The 22,141-nt window shown below is 42.3% G+C and overlaps 1 protein-coding gene and 1 long non-coding RNA gene across 3 annotated transcripts in view; one reads left to right on the forward strand and one right to left on the reverse strand.

The window, feature by feature from the left end:
• Positions 1 to 1,391: 1,391 nt before the first annotated feature.
• Positions 1,392 to 22,141, forward strand: part of mfhas1 (multifunctional ROCO family signaling regulator 1) — a 34,871-nt gene continuing 14,121 nt past the window's right edge. For both annotated transcript variants that reach the window (XM_080303662.1, XM_026174649.2), the window contains exon 1: positions 1,392 to 5,644. In XM_080303662.1, the coding sequence (XP_080159788.1) occupies positions 2,692 to 5,644 (2,953 nt within the window). In that variant the 5' untranslated portion in view covers positions 1,392 to 2,691. The remainder of the gene's footprint in view (positions 5,645 to 22,141) is intronic.
• LOC145429712 (uncharacterized) lies at positions 6,608 to 10,139 on the reverse strand. The gene is made up of 4 exons (XR_013909996.1): positions 9,667 to 10,139; positions 9,140 to 9,292; positions 8,688 to 8,778; positions 6,608 to 8,101 (listed from the first exon to the last, which is right to left on the reverse strand). It is a non-coding gene; the product is annotated as an uncharacterized LOC145429712 (long non-coding RNA).

A 22,141-nucleotide genomic window follows, 5' to 3' on the forward strand; every position in this document is an offset into this window, starting at 1 on the left:
CTGATGATGACAGATGCACCAGTCACCCGTGAACAACTGCACTGTAAAATCAAATTAGTTCACAGAACTAAAAAAAAAACAAAAAACAATGCAAAAAATCTAAGTAAAGCTTACTTAAAAGAACTACGTTAGGACAGCTTATTCATTGCAAGTATACAATACTAAGAATAACTTGATGTTTCTGACTGTGAAATACGAAATGTTTACCCACAGATAAACATTTCAAGTTCTACTAAATTAAAAAACAATTTGTAGCAACTTGCCCAATAATGTTTACCACTCAGTTGATGTCTTTCTGTCCAACAGCTCCATTTCTAGACTTGTACGAGTTTGATGTAACGTGGGGAGTGCTGGTCCCGAGCCTCAAAGACAGTAAGAAACAAGTACAGGGACCAAAAAATTATTTAGAAGCTGTTTTGATCCCTAATGGTTGTGCAGTCATTATAACTTACAAGACAGAAGGTCAATGTAGACCTCATACAACCAAATTAGACTAAAAACACCGTCTATTACTGTGTCTGAATGTGTGGTACCGCCACTGTCAGTTTAGGCCTAAATAAATACGTGTTTAAAAAAGAACACCTAATTTAAATGTAATCATTACATGCTTGTTAAAAGCTAACATCCAATATATAAAGTTTCTAATAAGCACAATGACCTGATAAAACATGTGGCAGTGCTTACCCAAAATGTTTCATATGATTCAAATTCAAATTCAAATTCAAATTCAAATTCAAATTTTATTTGTCACGTACACAGTCATACACAGTACGATATGTAGTGAAACATGGGATTTAATTTAATTCTTTAGAAGGACAAGCTGAATTACTTTATTTTCAACTATAAAGCCAACCTAGACTTTAACTATTTAACAAGCCGGTAATCTGGTTATGGCTTTGGACTTTCACAACAAAACCTGTCTAAACACGTTTTGTTACAAAAAACCCACTTGAGATCTGTGACATTAATCGATGTCACAGATGTTGAAAAGCAATCACAAAGCATTGAAATAAATACAGGGGTCAAAATATACAGTTCATATGTTATAAAGGTTTGTATGGATTAAAAACAAGCCCCGCCCCCTAACGGCTGCATCTTCTGAATAAGTTTCATCTGGGCTCTTATAGCTGCTCACTTTTCTATTTCAAACAATCAACACACTGAGCATCGGTGATATGAAAAGCTAGGCTAAAACTGGCTAGTTAGCAAGTTCATAAACCTGGTGCTAAACTGAGAGAATGCACAAAAACAGTTTGAATACATTTCCAGTTTACTTAGTTTTTCTAATTTATATCAACTCAAATAAACTGAGTTGATCAGCTTTTTGAAAAGTACCGGTAACTTACTTAAACTGAGCTCTAATAACAAGTTGATAAAAATGGAGTTTGGTCTACTTAATTAAACACAATATTAGATTTTATGCCATCAGTGGAAACATCAAAGCCAATGAGATATCCTATTGTTTTGTCAGCTTGCAGTAGTCTGGAAACAGCTTCAGTCCCAACGTGCTTTTATAGGTAGAAAGATTTCAGGCAGAGGACAAATAAAGATCTGTGTGTGTGGATTTCAGTGTTGTAGACAGATGTGGTCTTACATGTGTTGCAGATGTAAGCATGACAGGAGGAGAGAAGCTCCTGAGTGGTGTGTGTAAGACTGCAGGTTATCAAGGTTACTCAGTTTAACAGTATGATTGCAGTATCAAAAACATCTAAAATGCTGTGAATAATAAAAAAGAGAGAAACTAATGAAATTCCAACCAGAATACTGAAATGAGTGAACACACTCTAACACTAAGCTAGAACAGCTCTGTAGGAGACGCCTGGGAATTAAACGTGCTGTTTGGTGTACTTCCACATCATGACCAGCACGTGGAGGCAGAGTCCTTCTTCTGCCGTCGGAGAACTCACATTTACAGTCTTTTCGGGCTCATGTTCAGACTTTATCACTAATATTATCACCTTTATTCTTTTATTTTTTTACTCGCATTTATCCTCTTTGGACTCTGAACCTCTGCATGTGTAAACATGAATATTCAGACTACATTTATAAATTCTGCGTTCATCAGCTGATCGTCTCTCTCTGTCTCGGCAGAAATGTTTCTGTCGAACTGTTCACTGTTTTTGTGTTTGGTCTGAATTTCTTTGCACAGTTTAGGAAGCTTTCACCCTCCGATTACTTTCCCTTCTCCTCCACCTCCTCCTGCTGCTCCCCACAGTGCAGGGAGGAGGAGAAAGGGAGGAGGAGAGAGGGAGGAGGAGAAAGGGAGGAGGAGGGCTCAGAGATCTGACGCAGTGAGCGGCTGCTCCTTTACTTCCACTCCCCGCTCCCAGGAAGCGACACGGAGGCTCGGAGAGCGCTCACAAACGCGCACATCCACCAGGACGGAAAGAGGCGGAGGACGGCTAATGGAGGCGATGAGGGCGGCGGCGATGACTGGAGGAGAAACGAGGCTCCGGAGCTTCGGTTTAAAGCCGGAGCTGTGAGCGCTGAGGTCTGCCTTTATTGTGTGCTGAGTGGCGCAGGAGAAAAGGATGCCTCCGCGGCCGCGCACACGCCTCCCGCTCCTCTCGACAAACTCGATCATTTCCCGACTCGAAGCGGATCGTCTGCCCTCTCAGGAGGAGGGTTTGTGGGTGAGGAGCGCGCTGATTTCTGAGGGACTCCGTCCACCATGCTGCCCGCTCAGGATCCATGAAAACTCTCAATGAAAACAAGGAGAAGGAGGAGGAGGAGGAGGGGTCCGGCTGCAGCGCCATGGAGGACAAGGAGAACAATCTGAAAACGGCCAGGCTGTGGAGGGATGCCGCCCTCCGCTCCAGGAAGCTGCGGAGCAACCTGAGGCAGCTCACTCTCTGCTCCAAAAACAACCAGATCATCCTGCCAGACGACATAGCCGACATCGAGGCGCTCAACCTGGGGAACAACTCCCTGCAGGAGCTGCCGGACGGCCTGGGATCCTCCCTGAACAACCTGCGCGTCTTGGTCCTCCGCAGGAACAAGTTCAGCTCTGTCCCTAGGGTAGTGTTTGAGCTGGGGCGGCTGGTGGAGCTCGACATGAGCCACAACTGTTTGAGGAGCCTTCCTGAGGGCGTGGGGCAGCTGAGAGGGCTGAAGAAGTTGTGCATCAGCCACAACAAAATCCAGCACCTGCCAGCTCAGATCGGAGCTCTGCAGTCTTTGGAGGAGCTCGACATGAGCTTTAACGACCTGCACGATTTCCCCAGGTCGTTCTCCGGCCTCGCCCACCTGCGAACTCTGGATGCAGATCACAACAAGCTGAACCAGTTTCCCCCCGAGATCATGGCCCTCAGTGAGCTGGAGGAGCTCGACTGCTCTGGGAATAAGTTTGAGGTGTTACCGGTGGACGTTCGGAAGCTGCAGTCCATCAAAATCCTGTGGCTCAGCAGCCTCCACATGTCCTCCTTACCCCACACTTTCTGTCACCTGCAGCACCTGGAGAGCCTGATGTTGGACGGGAACCACCTCAGAGAGCTGCCCCCCTCCTTCGGCAGCCTGCAAAGACTCAAAATGCTCAATCTGTCCTCAAATGACTTTGAAAACTTTCCCCAGGTTATTTTGAGCATAACGGGATTAGAGGAGCTTTACCTGAGCAGGAATAGACTGATTCATATTCCAGAGGAAATCGGCCAGCTGGGGAAGCTGGTGAACCTGTGGCTGGACAATAACAGCATCACATATCTGCCTGACTCCATCGTGGAGCTGGAGAATCTGGAGGAGCTCGTTTTACAGGGTAACCAAATAGCCATTCTTCCAGATAATTTTGGAAAGCTTTCCAAAGTGAACATTTGGAAAGTGAAGGATAACCCTCTGATCCAGCCACCGTACGAGGTGTGCATGAAGGGAATCCCATACATCGCAGTGTATCAGAAGGAGCTTGCACACTCTCAGTTTGCCGTGAAGCCGCGGCTCAAACTGGTCCTGATGGGGACCCAAAACGCAGGGAAAACCCGGCTGAGGCAGAGCCTGGTGAGCACGCAGCAGGACGCCAGCAGTAACCAGGGAAACAAAGGAATTGAAGTCACCAACTGGGTGGCAGACGCTGATCGCCACCTCACGTTCCTTGTGTATGACCTGTCAGGGAAGCAAAACTACGACCTGATCAAACCCTTCTTTCTCTCCCCCGGTGCTCTCTACATTCTCGTCATCAACCTCAAAACGTACTCGCCCAAGAACTTTTACACCCATGTTGGGTATTTCCTTCACCTGCTCTGCGCCAAAGTGCCCCATGCTGTAGTCTGCTTGGTGGGCACGCACACAGACCTGTGTGCGGAGGTGGAGGTGGAGGAGAAGACTCTGGACATCCACAGGCAGATTGGCCTGCAGGAGAAGAGGGACATCCAGAGTTTAAGGGGGCTGGCACTGCAGGTGGACCAGGCTCTGGAGCAGGGCTACAACGTCCGCACCTCCAGCCCTCACATCCTCTTTTACGGTGTCACTGACAAAAACCTGAGGCGCCGAAAAGCCCAGCTGCAGTACATGCTGAACCACCGGCTGCAGATCCTCTCTCCTGTCCTGAGAGTTTGCTGCACAGGTGCTCAGAGGAACATCCCAAGGCTGAGGGAGAAGCTCATGTCCGTTGCAGAACACAGGGAGATCTTCCCCAACCTCCATCGTGTGCTGCCAAAGTCCTGGCAGATGCTGGAGGAGCTGCACTTTAAGCCCAAAGACCTGTGGCTCTCGTGGTGGGACTCAGCCCGGCTGGGCCTGCAGGCAGGGCTCACTGAGGACCGGCTGCAGAGCGCTTTATCCTACCTGCACGAGAGTGGGAAGCTGCTCTACTTTGAGGACAGCCTCACGCTAAGGGAATACGTTTTTCACAATCTTCCACGATTCATCGCAATTCTCAATGTGTTCTTCCAGAGGGATGAGTCCACCCTGCTGGACCGGCTCCTCTCTGAAGGGGAGAGGGGGGACAAGGGGCGAGTGAGTCTGGTCATAGAGGACGAGAAGGGAGAGAACCTCAGGGTCACCCATCTGCAGCACCACGTTGAGGGCTTCCTCCAGCATGGACTCCTACCCTCTAATGTCATCCGCTTGCTCCTCAGACCGCTCATCCAGACCCAGCAGGACCTCCATCTCATCATGGAGCTACTGGAGAAAATGGGGATCTGCTATTGCATAAACAAACCCCGCAGCAAGCCTCTGAATGGCGCGACTGTGTGGTACAAGTTCCCCAGCTACGTCAGCAGCGAGGAGGTCCAGGTGGATGCTTCAGCCGGCGGGAGCTCTCTGCCTCTGTGTAACTTCTTCTCTGTGGAGCAGCTGCACATCCAGTACAGTTTCCCTTTCCTGTTTCCTCCTGGATTGTTCGCACGCTTCAGCGTGCAGATCAACAGCCACGTGGTGCAGCGTTCAGACAGCAAGCACCAGATCTTCGCTTATCGGGGTAAAGTTCCCGTGGTGATCAGCCACCGGCCTGCCAAAGGAAAGCTGCAGGTGGAGACTCTTTCCATCGCCAGCCACGCCTCACTGCCCAACATCTGGACTGCCTGGCAGGCCATCACTCCACTGGTGGAGGAGCTGAACATGCTGCTGCAGGAGTGGCCCGGTCTGCACTACTCTGTACATGTTCTCTGTTCCAAGTGCCTCAAGAGAGGGTCGTCCAACCCACACCCCTTCCCAGGTAAGACCTCATTAATCTCCGTTTCACTCACCAACAGTCAGGATGGGGCTTTGTCCCATATACATGCAGATCAATCACAGACTCACTTATAGCTGTTTATATTAACACTGTTATATGAGTAAAAGTAAAAGTACTTCTGAGTCACTGTGTGACCCTTTTAACTGCTAATGGAAACCTGAATGCTGGATGCACAGGGCCGGACAAAAACTCCTGCAGGGCCACTGGGCAGGGATAGGCCCTCCAGACCCCCCCCCCCCCCCCCCCCACACACACACACACACACACACACACACACACACACACACACACAAATGTGTGTGTTATTATTATTTCTCAAAAGAAAACAGACAGATGGCAAGGACCGAGAAAAACTTTCTTTATGTCAAAAATTAGGAAATTTCTGTACTGAAACAGCTCAGTAGAGTAGAATAAACTAAAACAGCTCATAGAAGTAAAATAACTTAAGCTTTCATACTTAAGAGCTACTTTAGTTATATTTTTGTCACATTCTGTTTTATCGAACCATTATTTTGTTTTATCATTAATTATATTCACTATATTTCTGAGTGAGAGTAAATCTCACCGTTGATCTTATACAAAAACACAAAAGCATATGTTGTTTGTAATAAAAAATGAAAACTATTAAAGCTCATTAAAGTCAGTTAAAATGAAGTGAAAACATAATGTATTTTAATATGTATAGTGTGCTTTAATGTATTATCATTATTATTATTATTCCATTTTCTAAATGTAATAGTTTAAAGAAGATCGAGGTGATTTAAATGTTTTTCATTTAAAATTCCTTTATGTAGGAAACTAGTTGAGCTTGTTTCTTCAGAGGTTTTCAGGGTGGCTCTGTGAGTCTGGAGTCTGAGATGATGGATGTCTGATCTCTGATTTCACCTCAGCAGCAGTGCCTGCTTTTTATTCCTTTTTATGACTTATGGGGCGACTTTTATACACTGAAAAAAATATGTTGTTGGATTTACTTAATTCAATGGTGGACATTTGTTGCACACAGATGTTTTGCTTTGGCAGCAACTTAAACAATTGAGTTAAATTAACACAATTTATTCATGTTCAATAAACTTGTGCAATTTGTGTTGATAAAATGTGACTTAAACATGTTTTGATGAAGTAATTTGATCTCTTGGAATATTTTAATCCTTCACAATTTTCTCACGTTATCCCAACACGATTCAATAACCTTTACCCAATACTACTTGGTCACTTAAATGCTACATGTTATCTTCAAATTACATTTTGCTATTATATTCTAGCATCAAATACACAATTTTCAAATGGAGGCCTTATAACAGATTGTATTGTTCTCTTCCAAGATGGTTGCTGGCATCCACCAGTAACCTTTCAAAACAAAATGTCTAATTTCACTGCAGTAGGTAAAGAATTAAACTGACATTACTCCTCCACTGAATCTACATAAATCAACAGTTAAATAATGTCAGATCTTCCGTGTTCTCTGGAATCAATCACAGCAAAGAAATTAGACTGTTTCTTTTGAAAAATGTTGGGAAAGAACAATACAAAACATTCTATTTAAGGCCTCTGACGTCAAGATTCAGTTAAACAACAATTATAACTAAACAATTTGAGGTAATGTTAGTTTCCATTAACATTAAATTAGGTTACTGAATTGGCAAACACCTTCCTATTAACACCTCCCATTTTACCCCAATAACTAAAGAAATTAGCACCTGCAGGTCAAAACCTTTATTCAAGAGATGCAAAAATAACATTGATACAGTGACTGTCAAAAATTACGGCACTGATCATACTGTGACATCTTGGTTCAAAACAGCACACTTAGAAATATTCAACGTTCTTTACTTCAACTGAATGAAACTGAAAATACCATTTCACACGACCCATATGGGATATTTAGACTGTATAACTGTTCATGCTACATCTCTTCACTAGTAAAAGAAAGAAAAAATACAAAGAGAAATTTAAAAATGCTGCCAAAATGCTGTACAGAGCAAAAGGAAAAACAAACAACAACAAAAAACGGCTCGTCCTCATGGCAGTTGCAGAGTTTATAAAAATGAACCCTGCGATCCGTTCCTGGAATTGAGCTTCAAAAATGCAGCAGAACAAGTGTGAGATTTAAATGTCCTCTCACCTAGAGCTGATCAGCTTGCATGCATAACAGTGAGCTTTCCTTGCAGGAGCAGTTTTGTCTTAGTTGTGAGCTTTTCTTGAGAGCTGAGTTGCATCCAACTCCATTACCACCCTTTGAATCACCTCAAAAGTGTAGCAGAGTTGTGATGGCTAACTCATATTGAAGGAATAAAAAAGGTCCAAACAGCATGGCTACTGCAAAGGTCACGTTATCCAGATCTTGAAGAACAACATCAGAAAAGTCATTGCCTGCCGCATCCTCTGGAGACAGATGTTCATTGTGGTTTTCTCAATCTGTGCAGTGGCCTCAGTCAAGTCCTGGTTAAACACAAAACATTTCTTTAAGATTCCTTTTTAAACTCATCTCTTTTTAATCTACCAGTTCTAATGTTAGAGTAATTTAAACCAATGCAAGCAACATAGTAAATAGCTATAGCCAAAGAGTTGCCTGCCATGCTGCCATTCATGGTCTAACAGAGTTTCTAAGACAGAGTGAAAAACATAATAATTTCAAATGCTTTACATTAGTTTTTGTTAGAAAGACACTGGCCCATCAGAAATCCAGGTTTTGTCACTCAGAAGATGTTAGAATTTAGACTTTCAGCCCCACAATTTGGTTAGCTGTTGGTCTTTTTTTTTTTTTCAAACAAAAGCTAATGTAAATACTGGTGGGATTTTCCTTTGTTCACTAGAATGACAAATTTAAAGTTTTTTCACACTGATGTGACCCCTAATACAGGGGTGGGGCCTCAAGGGCCGGCGGCCGAGTTCACTACCAGGCCTCATGTGAACTTCAAATTATTAAAGAGGACTACTGGTCCTAACTGGTCCAATGAGGATCAAGTGGATAACTAAATGCATTTTTAAATGTTGCAAAGCCACAATCTACTCATAAAACACTCACCATGAACTCCTGCGTGGAGAAGATGTTGCAATTGTCTTTCACACGGATGCGGAGCACTTTGATGAGACTCCCTTTGAGCATTAATGTCATCCTAAAGTATTATAACAAAGAAAACAGAGATTTGTGAACTTTTCAGTAGCACAGAAGAAAATGATCCCAGACAAAAACTTAAACCAGTCAACATGCAACACCAGCATCTACAAAGAAATATCAAAAGTTCCTGTTTGACATCAACTTTATGGATATATAGTTTCCAGAACATTTATTTTTAAAAAAAGATAAATTTTTCTCAGTGGGCCAGTAAATGCATAACGAAAATTATGGCATCCTTTCGGTGGAATCAGTACTCACGGGTAATAGTTGACTGTTTCAATGGATGCAGCATAAAAATCTTTTACTGACCTAATGCAATACATATACACTTTGTAGTTAAAGAATTTTAAAGTTCTTACTGTCATCATGGCAGCTACATCCTTTAGCTTTGTGCCCTGTTCCCCCGATCACTTTGCAAACACTTTCAGCAGACTGTCAGAGAAAAACTCAGCTCCGTCAGAAACCTTGACTGTAAAGGCATGGTTGGGATGCACTGGAATGCTGCATTTTATCTGAAATAACATAAAATTATTTTGAAATAACAGCAGGCACTGTGCTTGGTTAATCAGTAATGTTTTGTTGAATAAAAACTGTGTTTCCAGATCTTATGGGATTAAAAAAAATCCAAAGATGTTTGTTTCTGATTTGCAACCCAAGAACCCACAAGTTACAACCTCATTTTAGTTCAAGTGTGCATTAATGTGAGTCCAGTAATCACCTTTCTGACAATACATACAGGTATAAGTTAAACCTATGGCAGATTTTGGATTTCTCAGTTGTATTAATAGGGTGGTCTATTTGAGTATGCATGCACCTAATAATTATAAAAAACCTATTATAATTAAGTTACAGAAACCTTAAGCGAAAATAGAATATACTTTCTTACCATAACACCTTGAACCCACAATCCATCAGCTGACTCCTGGTGAAATGCAGAATAGAGGTCATCTCTCAATGTGCAGCAAAAAAAAACAAAAACAAAAGGACAGCAGGTGAGGGCAGGAGGGGTAGGGATGTAAGCTAGCATAATGCCACTGATGATATTAGCTTAAGCTGTTCAATGTCCAAAATCTCACTAACACCACGGTGCAGTAAATACACAATGTAACTGAAGAGTCAGTTGGCAAATCTATTCACACAGAAAACCAAATTATGTTGTGAGTGCCTCGTAATTAGGTTTAATGTGATATTACGGCTCTTGTGCCAAAGACAAATTCAAATGAAAAAGCGCCAATTCTTTGACAACAGATAAAACAGCAAATAAGCTAACGGCTCTTTTTTAGCATGTTACATGGCGGCACTCTAGACGTTTAACTACATTTGGCTGAAATATGGTAAACATTAATTCAAAAAATCAAGACATACCAAAAAACGTAGAGTTGGCTGCTCGACTTGACTGAGATGGATGCATTTTTTAAACCACGATCCAAAGCCCGCGAGATGAAATCACGCGTGGTTTCACGAGATTTAACGTTGCTATCTTATTGACTTACTTCACCTGAACATGATATGAACAATTTAATACACCCTTTCTGCATATCATGTAGTTTTTACACTATATAGTTACATTTATCTTTAAAACATGAGGCAATTGCGTTAAATACATGCAAGATGCTTACATAAATCCAAGAGATGGCCAGTCCCTTTTTTTCAGTGTAGGAGTAAAACTGGCTAACAGCAGCAATGGGTTAATGACCCAGTGGAAGGTTGGGTGACTTTGTGCTTCACTGATTGCCTTTTTTAGCACTTTGGGCCGTTTATTCCATTATACTGAAGAGGAAGCAGACGTTTCTCCAAACGACGCTGTAGACCGAAGGGTTTTGAGTTTTCTTTGAGTGTAATGGACTTCACGGTGTTTCTGCTTCCTGTTTGACTTCACTGTAACATGAGCGTGACATTTACCTCCACAGATTCGCTTTAGTGCTTCTGCGGCTCCTGTTAATCAGATTCAGTCACGCCCTGAATCTCAACGAGGCTCCATGAAACATGCAGAGGATGCCTCAGAGAGCTGAACAAAAGCCTCTGACATCAGGTTAGACAGAGAGGAGGAGGAGGTGCACAGAGGTGCAGGATGCCCCCCTCCCTCCCCCTCTCCCAGCCTCGGGGACATAGTTAATCCTGCTGCTTGTGTTTGCAGCTGCAGTGTGACCTGCTTTCAATGCTGCACCCGTAAAGTGGTCAGCAGAGTCACGTGATGCGATGTAAGGTGTCGCTTACATCATGCTGCTTTTATTGGATTTATTCACATTAGATCATCAGCAGCCCAGCGCAGGCTCACTCAGCTCAGAGCACTTTTTAAAGGAAGAAAATTGGTTTTCTGACACACACACTCCCACAGGAGGAGATGTGCCACAGTCCTTATCCTGTGGGGAAACACCCAGAAGTTTCTCTTTAGTCCTCATGAAGCTCCAGGAGGTGGAGTTGATATTTACTGTCATTTAAACAAGCCAAATAACCAGCTGACTAATCAATAATCAAAGTAATCGTTTGCGTGAACGTCGATCAATGATAATCAGACTGATGCAGACAAAAGTCTCTGTCTGCTCTGGGAGATCTTCAGGCTCTGATCAGGATCAGCAAGTTGGGGGACAAAATAAAAGGGTGGAAGCACAAAGGGTGTTTCTCAAACACGTGAGGTCAGTACCGATAAAGAAGTCGTCTGATATTCTCAGTTTTAGTGCTGTGAATCTGCTGTGATATTCATTTTTATTATCTAAAGTAGATGTTCTTGATGAAGCTGATCTGCGTTGTTTCATTCATGCTTTAGTTTGTGTCGCTGAGTTTTTGGGGTTTCTTCTCCCGACTGTCACCGGGTTCTGCACAGAGCAGTCTGCATTTTCTCTCTGACCTTTCAGTTTAAAGTTCTTCTGACGTGACACGTCATGATTTAGTTTTTCCACCTTCTGTTGTCCAGTTTTGTTTAGTGTGTGAACTGCAGCCTCACTTTCCTGTTCTTACTGACAGGAATGACACAGTGTGCTCTTCAATTGCTGCAGCTCATTTGCTGCTAGGTTCAAAGATACTGTTCTGCATACTTTGGATGTAACAGGTGCTTATTTGAGTTCCTGTTACCTTCTATCAGCTTGCTTTCCATAGAGCGGCAGTATTATATTTTTTCTGTAAACTCAGAGATGTTTGTGGGAAATGGCAGCACATCAGCAGTTTCTGAAACACTCAGACCGACACCATGCCACACTCGGTGACTTACTGTAGATCAGCTTTCTTCATCAGTCCTATCCCCAGTTTGAACTTCAGCAGGCATCTCGGCCATGTCTACATGACTAAATGCACCGAGCTGCTGCCACGTGATTGACTGATTAGATACTGATGAGCAGTTGAACAGATATCTCTAATAAAGTGGCTGAGCGTCAACCCCATTTTGGAGTCGGTGCAATCAAATTCAAAACATTCTCATCCTGAGGTGTCACATGGACCCTGCAGATCTTCACCTGCTGCTCAGTTTTAATCAGCATGTTGGTTCATTAACCCTCTGCAATGAGAAATGTCGAGTCAGTTTGAGTAAGTTTTCTTGCAGGGTCAACAAAGAACTGTATTTAAAGTTAAGTAAACACACCCTGCTTGATAACAGAGGATGATGAACCCTGGGAATGAAAACCGCCCATCATATCTGACTGTAAAAACTGAAACACATTTTTTAAAATGAGCAAAAAAAAAGATCAATAATTGTGTAATAAATGTGGATTGCACAACACTGGTCACTATATTCTTCATTTCCAGTTAATACAGCTGCTGTTATTGTGTATATATTTATTTATATTTCTTCATACATTCTTATATAGTTCTATATTGTGTATTTTGTTGTACAGTTATTTTATTTTCAACTTTAATTTATATATTTTATCTTATTCTTTCCCAGTTAAATTTACCCTTCATTCTAAATTGTGTTGTACAGTTATTTCATTTTTAACCTTAATTTATATTTTATTCCTTCCTAGTTAAATTTACACTTTTTAATTTTTCATATTTATTTCCTATCTTATTCATAGCCTTTTCCTTTTTTTTTCTTTAGGTCACGAGCAGTTGTCCAAGCATTTCACTACATATCGTACTGTGTATGACTGTGTACGTGACAAATAAAATTTGAATTTTGAATTTGTAATTTCAAGGTGGACCCTGCCTGGTCTGAAATATTTGATGCAAATATGATTCATGATGTTCAACGAGTCGTTTTATAGCTTATAAGAGAGAGAAAGTCCTCCGTGAGAGCTCCATGAGCTCGAACACGTCAGGCAGTTCTCTTTTTCCTTTCATTCGTGGAAAAAGAAAGCAGATCTTCTTCTTTTTCTTTTTTTTTTTTGAAGAGAACAACTTTGTTAGTGGGCAGCCGTGGAGTCACTTCCTCCCAGACATCAAACTCAGAAAAAAGGGTTTGTTTTGCAGGGAAAGTCCAGCAGCGGCTGTCAGAGGAAACAGGCTTCAGGTTCAGTGAGCGGACGCAGGTGCTGCCCCGCTTCACGATTAGATAACAGAATGTGGACAGTTTAGAGTTCTTATGATTATTTTGGTGTAAAGGTTTGATTCATGTCACAGGAAAAAAAAAAAGAAGACAAAAAGATCTAGAATCCTTTAAAAAAAATGAACACAAGTAAACTCTGAACAGAACGTGCAGACGTCACGGTTAGCTGGTCAAAGCTCGGCTGCTGCCAGAAGCAGCCAAACTGCAGTTCCTCTGACGTCCAGCAGAAACTCCAGCAGTGACTCAGTTTTCTTACTGTGGGTAACAAAAACCAGAATAGGAGATTGTGGGGATCCACTCTATTATCAATCTTCTGCTTTTTATTCATATTTAAAGATATACTTGTTTGTTAAAGCACAAAATGTTTCCTCCTTCATGACACCTGTATGGAGGAGAATGTTTTCATAACTCACCTGTTTTAAGGCTTAAACTTTGCATGATTATGGGTGTGGCTGACAGGTAGATGGTTGTAGTTGTTACTTGTCTTCGAGGCTTCACCTGAACTGGATCTGTGGAGCGTGTTTGTGCTGTTGGAGACTTTTGAAGCATTTTTAATGACCTGATCTAATTAATAACGTGGCTGCAGTGAGGTAATTGTACTAACAAAGCATCCATGAAGCTTCAGTTGTGCTGAGTGAAATTTGAGGGTTTTGATTGGATGTTGCTGAGAACAGTTAGCAGGTATCTGAGTCTGTGGATGCAGACTAACCTGGTTGTTTAAAACTGTACTCTGTGGTTTGATTATCATCACTTAATGAAAGAGAAAATCTTCAACATGTGTGAAAACTGATATTCTATTATTTTATTATTTTATCGATAGAGGTCAGGTGGTTTTTTTTGGGGGGGGGTTTAAACGGTTAAACAGGATGAGAGGAGCAGCTGTTATTAGATAATCGAGATCAGCAGGCAGTGAGGAAAAAAAGGGACTTGTTTTGGTCCTCTAACAGTGTCCACAAACACACACACTCTCATACCTTTGCAAGCAGATCTGCCCGTTAACGCTGGTCAGCAGAATGTTTCTTCGGGCCTTTTATGGTCATGATATTTTTGGCTGCCGAGTGTTGATCAGTTCGGCTCCAGGGAGTCGAACAGACTAAACATAGTTTGTTCTCGCTGTGGAAGGAACTGAAAAATGTTTGCGTTTTCTCACACTGTGTTGTGTTTCCTCCGTTTGTCTCGCTTCACTGTGACCTCAATGCAAACTCTGCAGCAGGTTCGACCCGTCCTTTGGGGCCCCGGGGTGCACACTGTACATGGCACTGTCATTATTCCCTGACTCACCTGTGAGCTACGCGGATGATTTCTTCATCAATTTATCAGTGATATCAGTATGACTGACCACAGTTCTGATATTTGATGATCCGTTTTTTAAAATTCATTTTTATGTGAAAACTTGTTGTTTTCAAGCTCTGAGATCTGAGGCTTGTGGAAATGATGGAGGCGTCCAACTGAAACACCTATTTGCGATTGCTTTGTCAGTTTTCAGTCTATATATCTTTTTGAAGCACAGATCATCTGTTACAGGTTTTTTTTAAAAACATTTAGACTGTAAAATAAAATGGTAATAATTAGTCAGAGGAGCTCTGTGTGCACATATCGAGCAAAAATACTGTTTGTTCTTCACTGTGAAACACACCACGCTGATGGCTCAACTGTTTGCTGAGTGCACACAAGTGTGGTAAACCTGTGACCTTCACCTCACAGAGTTCACATTGACTGTGCAGAAACTTCTAAAACGGTCTTTATCAGCCCGACTCTGGGTCCTTAATAACAGTTTTGTCGTTTAAAGGTTGCTTCTGATAGCATTTCACCTCTGACCAGCTGTTAAAAAAGAGGGAAAAGTTGTAAAACTGTTGAGTTATTTTAAAATCTAAGAATTATTGTAAGATCATGCACTTTCTGATTTGTAGTGATGCATGCGCTCATCATTCTGTTGCTTTCTTCTACAATCTGCATGTGGTGTATGTTGTCCATCATGTATGTATGTGTGTGTGTGTGTGTGTGTGTGTGTGTGTGTGTGTGTGTGTGTATATATATATATATAAATAAATAATTAGGGGGTGCAACGATATTCTTATCGATATTGAACCGTTCGATACAGTGCTTTCGGTTCGGTACGCATATGTATCGAACAATACAAAATTTGTAATTTATTTTATCAACTTTCCTTCTGACGATGCTGTCTGTGTTGAGCGCTCAGTGAATCTGCGTTCGACTACTCCGCCTAGGCTGCACTGTCGAGCGCAGATCCACTGAGCGCTCAACACAGACAGCATCATCAGAAGGAAGAGCGCAGGGCAAGCTAGCGAGACAGAAGTTAAGCTCTCCTTGCAACATGGCAAATTGAACTTCCCCCACTCTCATTCAGATCTGGCGTTTGGAATTATTTTGGTTTTCATGTGACGTATGACCCTGAAGGTAAGCGCGTCATGGACTAAAGTAAAACAGTATGTTGGATGTGCCATGCAATGCTTAATTACATGGGCGGGAGCTAGCGTGTTAGCGCAGTTAGCTCCTTAACGTGTTGGCCGTCTAGCCCCATGCACGGGGCGATCAAGGGTAGCTCGTTAACGGAGATTTGCCGTGTTGTGGCGTTAAGGTCATTTCAACGAGATTAACCTGAAAGCACTAGTGGGAACACAACGAATATGACTGCACATTTACATCATCCTAGTGCAAAGACAAGTGGAAGCAGACAAAAATGACAAGCATGCTACAAACTTTACCCGAGTCATTTAGACAGCCGTTAGCACAGGATTCTCCTTATGGGGACCTGATATGTTTAATATGCTACTGAGAATATAGCCCAGAAGAAGCGGATAGTATAGCTTTTATTTTGGAAAGAGACATTTCTCTGTAATAAACTCTCTTTTCCAAAGATGAGTGATTCCTCAATCAGATACAGGGCTCGCGATATCGCTAGCCCGACGTCCCGGAGCTAGCGATTTTTCCAGTCGGGCTACCAAAATCTATCTGCCCTGCCCGTCGGGCTATCATAGGAAGGAAAAATATATGTCAATGCTTTTGCATTCTTTCGGAAATGTAGCTGGGTTATTATGTCATTGGCATCGGTGAGCCACTGTCAATATGTGACATATTGAAGTCGCGTTTGAATTTGCGCTTGTTTTTTTGCTTTCACTTTGCAATCGCGCGAACTGTGTATAGAGAGCGACAGCACTGATCTGTGAGTGATGATAATTTGCGCACCAATTCCTCTGACATCGTCTTATCAATGGTTAGCTTACTATGCAAACATGACAAGTGAAATCTCCCGCAGCTTAAACATGTGAGAGGTTGATCGCGCAGAGAATCGCTGAGCTTATGTGAGTCCGTGTGTAAAAGCAGCAGGATATATATTTTAGTTCTGCTGAGCCAAATAAGAGAGGTCAGGGTGAAGAAGTGACAGCCAAAGAAAAGCTTACCACAAAACGGAAAAGTTATGACAAATCAGACTATAAGGCAAAAAGAAAGTGCAGCTTTATGGTTTCATGGACAAAATAATTTCTGTGGCTGCAATATGACGAGCTAAATAACCAGGGCTGCACATAAGTGGTCCGCAGGTGCGCATTCGCTGTCAAAATAAAAAACACGCACAAGGGTTAGGGTTAAATTTAAAAACTATACTTTTGAGTTAAAATATATATTTATAATTTTAATAAATGACAAATTAAAAATGCATGAACATTTTTTTGTATCGAAAAAATATCGAACCGTGACACCGAAGTATCGAACCGAACCGTGAATTTTGTGTATCGTTGCACCCCTAATAAATATATATATATATATATATATATATATATATATATATATATATATATATATATATATATGCATGCAGGCTGTGTAAAGATGCCCCAGAGACAATCCAGCACATAACAGCAGGGTGCAAGATGCTAGCAGGCAAGGCATACATGGAACGCCTTAACCAAGTGGCCGGCATAGTGTACAGGAACATCTGTGCCGAGTATAACCTGGAAGTCCCGAGGTCAAAATGGGAGATGCCCCCAAGGGTGGTGGAGAATGACCGAGCTAAGATCCTGTTGGACTTCCAGATACAGACGGACAAAATGGTGGTGGCTAACCAACCGGACATAGTAGTGGTAGACAAACAGAAGAAGACGGCCGTAGTGATCGATGTAGCGGTTCCGAATGACAGCAATATCAGGAAGAAGGAACACGAGAAGCTGGAGAAATACCAAGGGCTCAGAGAAGAGCTCGAGAGGATGTGGAGGGTGAAGGTAACGGTGGTCCCCGTGGTAATCGGAGCACTAGGTGCGGTGACTCCCAAGCTAGGCGAGTGGCTCCAGCAGATCCCGGGAATAACATCAGAGATCTCTGTCCAGAAGAGCGCAGTCCTGGGAACAGCTAAGATACTGCGCAGGACCCTCAAGCTCCTAGGCCTCTGGTAGAGGACCCGAGCTTGAAGGATAAACCGCCCGCAGGGGCGTGCTGGGTGTATATATATATATATATATATATATATATATATATATATATATATATATATATATATATATATATTACACACATGACTGTCAGTATGACAGTCCCGATGCCTTTTGTTGTAGAACTAACATTAAAATGATTTAGGGAAATAATTTAAGATGACTATAGTTTGATCATTTGGCTGATCGGCTCAGCTGTAAAATAAGTTGTATATTTCACGTTGTTTTGGCTCCTCGGGGAGTCTGGACCTTCACTGTGACTGGTGGGTATTTCTGTCAGCCTGAAGCAGTCGATGTTAAATACCTCTCTGAGCTTCATTGGAAGTCATGTTGGTGCCAAATTAGACAGCAGTCAAAATAGCTTCTGCTCGAACATCCTGACTTCACAGCTCCGACTCATTGGAGCTTCAGGACCTGACAGGAAAGACTTAGTCTGAGCACATGCCCACAACGTGTCCTCCACAACAATCCTCAGACTGGAAACCCAAAACCCAAACAGACCCAAAGAGACTGTACTCTCACTGACAGTAACTAAGAGTTTATATTCTGTATTTAGAATTTATTTATTTATTTAATCTTTAACAGAAGTGTGCGTGCGTGTGTGAGAAGGACGTGTTGCGGCTGTGGTCTGAGCACTTTCACTCTTGTTGTGCATCTCCAGTTAATCCAGTTAGAGGATGTGCTGGGATTATCCCGGGTCCGATGCAGAGCCTCTTTAACTGTCGTGCTGCAGTCAGTGCAGTCTGTATGCGACCTACCTGCCCGTCAGGTGTTCACGCCCTGCAAATGCCGACCTCCCGCACTTTGTGTTTTCACCGCACAGAGGTGGTTTAGCCTCAGGCTGCCGTGGCGTCGCATGTTTGCCCATTCTGAACCTGAGCCAGGTATCAGTCTGGGCGTGTTCAGACTGGAGGCTCCGACTTTGGATTAACTCACTGAGCTGTTTGTCTGAGCAGGATTTCATTGGACGGGACATAAATCAAATTTAAATCATTTGATATGGAAATATGAAAACAGGGAGCCTCCTGGGAACACATTTTAAAGACATTTCCATATGTTTTTTTAATCACCGTGACGATGTCACAGGTTTTTACTGACTTTAAAAGTTCAGCCTTGAGCAGATGTAGTGTGTAAGCAAGCATCATCTGATTCTCACTCTGAAAGCAGAGTCACAGATTGTCTGGCAGATAATAAATCTTGTGTATGCCAGCTAAAGGCTTTTGTGTGACTGCTGTCAGCAGCCTTTCACCAAGCATCGGCTGAGCACTCACGGAGCAGTAGAGCTGGGCGATATGAGATTTTTTCATATCACGATATGTTTTTTTCATTTCAGGCGATAACGATATATATCACGATATAAGCCAAATAACTATATTTGTAAGATTTAAATGTGCCGTTGCTCACAAGTAAAATGTGAAATAATCAGCAGCTTGTTTTTATTTAAATATTTATTTCCCATAATAAGTTCAACAGGGTAGATGTACTTAAGGAACATGAGACTTTTTCAGATAAATAAAGGCAAATGTTGCAAACTATACAAAAGGCAGCCGCTAAAGCGTTTAAGTTTCAAAATAGATCAAACAAAACAGGCTACTAAATTGTCAATTCCACTTAGAAACCAAATATTAATTATAAAAATAAATCTTAGTTTGTTTTACAGAAGAACAGACAAAAGGTCTATCGCAATAGTTTGATTTTTCTATCGAGAAAAAGTTATTTCGCAATACATATCATTATCGTTCTATCGCCCAGCTCTACGGAGCAGTGATTTTTATAAATCACTTGTTTAAATTCTATCATGAGTCCACATGTGTAATGAGCCTCTAAAGATCTAGTCTGAAAAGTTTTACACTCAAACCAGAGTTTTAATGGAAGCAGTAACCTTCAGAGATCACTGTAACAAAAACCAGAATGGGGCATTGTGGCGTTCCACAGGGCTCGATTATCGGTCCTCTACTTTTTATTCATGTTTAAATTATAACACAAAATTTTTCTTGCTTTATAACAAATGTACAGAGGTAAACTCGGGTAAAGTTCATATCCTATTATCAGACTGTGATGAAAACTTTTCACATTTAATTTTTCAACCAAACTTAAAACATTTCTTTTTAACTCTTTACCCCTTAAACACCTACTAAATGTAACCCTTGTTTTCTCTTTTGCGACTTTTGCAGTTTAAGATTTTTTTTTTAATTAAGACATCAGAGAATGAAGGGTCATTATTTTTCTTTGCCTTGTGATGTTTGCTTGAACAAAGAATCCGTCACTGAGGCGTCCACAGCTGTCACACGGCTCATAAACATCTCAGTGTGTGAAGAATCCGCTGTGAGGCCTTCAGAGCATCTGTGATGGTCTCAGGTGAGCAGTTACCTGTGTGTGAGGATGAGGAGCGACATGTCTGAACTCGTCAATGTTTTCACTGAGTGCCTAAAAGAGGAACTCGTGCTGGATCTGACGTCATAAACAATGAAAGCAGTTTATTTTAGACGCTCCATTTATGGTTGTTTGGGAGCTTTCGGTGAGATCATGTGACCTTCACCGGACAAACACTGATGTTATCACTTTGGGGAACTTTGGTCTGTGCTGGAATAAAGAAGCAGAAAGTTTGTGGTTTGTTCTCAGATGATGAGTGATGGTTGGCTTTCAGGCCACCTGTTCAGACACGTCCGGTTTCTGTGAAGTTTCAGCACCAGACTCGAGCTTCGCCTTGATGGGACAACCTGACAGGCATTTGTGTTCTTTCTGTTCATGTGAGTGACACATAATGAGATGGTGAGGAAGGCAATCCCGTTACATCACCACACTGTAATCCCGCTCTGTTTGCTCAGACATGTGACTGGCAGCGTGGAGGATTTCCTCATCATCTGACCGCAGATGAGTCGACCTGAAGAGAGTCATCAGGAGAAGGGATGGGAAATAAAAGGAGCTGAAGACCACTCCTGATGTGTAATCTAGCTTAGAGTTAGAGAGTTACTCATGCTCAGAATGGATGAGTCATTTAACTTCTGCTTTTAGACCAGAAACGCTGAGCGCAGACGTGCTGTTTGCAGCATGGCCTTTTGACTCTGAAAAAAACAAGTGTAACTGAACATTCATCAGTTTTCAGAGTTTTGACGGCTAAATCACAGCCTGGCCGCAGCAAGGTGTTTGGCTGCTGAAAGCACTGCTCCCCGCGAGCAGCTGTTTGTCAGCTCAGTAAATTAGGAATCCCGACACCCTTAACATCAGCCCTGCAGCTACTCAGAAAGCAGCCGCCGCTCACAATAAGAACACATCCGTTTGTCTCTACAGTTTCCTTCCAGGTTTATTGCTGGCACTGTTGGCTTTATTTAGACAGCACTGGGCCTGCCGGAGGTGGAAACTCAGCCTCAATCTTTCAGTCAGCAGCTTAGACAATAAACGCACCGCGGGAGGCTCGTTCATTGATCGCAGCTTACAGTTTCAGTGGAATTTAAGAAGGTAATGTGGAAAGTGAAAAGTGGGAGCAGCTCAGTGAGGGCTGCAGGAACGCATTTGTTCCCTGGATGCAAACACAAACCACGTCTGGAACACAATGTGTGTATTTAAGATGATTTTTATGGGGATGTTAAACCGCCAGAAGCCTGATTTATGGTTTCTGTGCACAGACTGATGTGGACTTTGAGCCCAGCAGACAGTTAGAGCTGACACTGGTCTGCAGTGTTGGTGCCCTGTGCAGCACACACTAACACTGCAGTATCAATGGCCTGTCACTGAACCTACCTGTCCCTGGGTTTTTTGCACCTTTTGGCTTGCTTTCCAACAACTACTGAACACAAAAGTTTGCAATTTTTGGAGCAGCATATTCCTGCTCTGATTTCACCACTGGCTGAACCTCTGACGTTTACATTGTTTGTATTGTACATACATCCAACTGTACATCCTGCAGTTACTATGTACAGAAAACAAACTTTGTTCATGCTGCAGCTCTTTAACCTTTAACCTTATATTCCGGCTCTCTCTGTATGTAAAACTGTTCTTTTGCACGTCTGCTTAGAAGCAAACTCCATTTCCTGTTTCAGCACTTTGCACAGCGACAAAGTTAAATCTAATCTTCATTCTGCAGATAAGAAACTCTTCATGTCTCATTAAATTCCATATTTAAAATGTTTTGGCTGACACACTCCCATAAGGCCTCTAACCCAGTGAAGACCAGCTGCTTTTATTTCACGTTTTCAGCTTTGTGATCAAAAAGCAGATTTTAAAAAAAGTCACGGCTGAAACGGGCGGAATATTTGCCCTTGCTTCATATTTACTTTGTAGTTATCCTCCTGTGATGGCACAGAGATCTCGCCTGCTCATAGAGTTCTTCTACAGGAGCGCTGCTTTATTAACTTTTACACATTCAGTGATTACGAGCTCTGGACAGATGGATCCAATCGCCACAGCTGCCGTCGTCATGCTGACCCACTGTTTGCTGA

The sequence above is a fragment of the Astatotilapia calliptera genome, chromosome 7, assembly GCF_964374335.1.
Source record: "Astatotilapia calliptera chromosome 7, fAstCal68.1, whole genome shotgun sequence".
In the NCBI taxonomy this organism is placed as follows: domain Eukaryota; kingdom Metazoa; phylum Chordata; class Actinopteri; order Cichliformes; family Cichlidae; genus Astatotilapia; species Astatotilapia calliptera.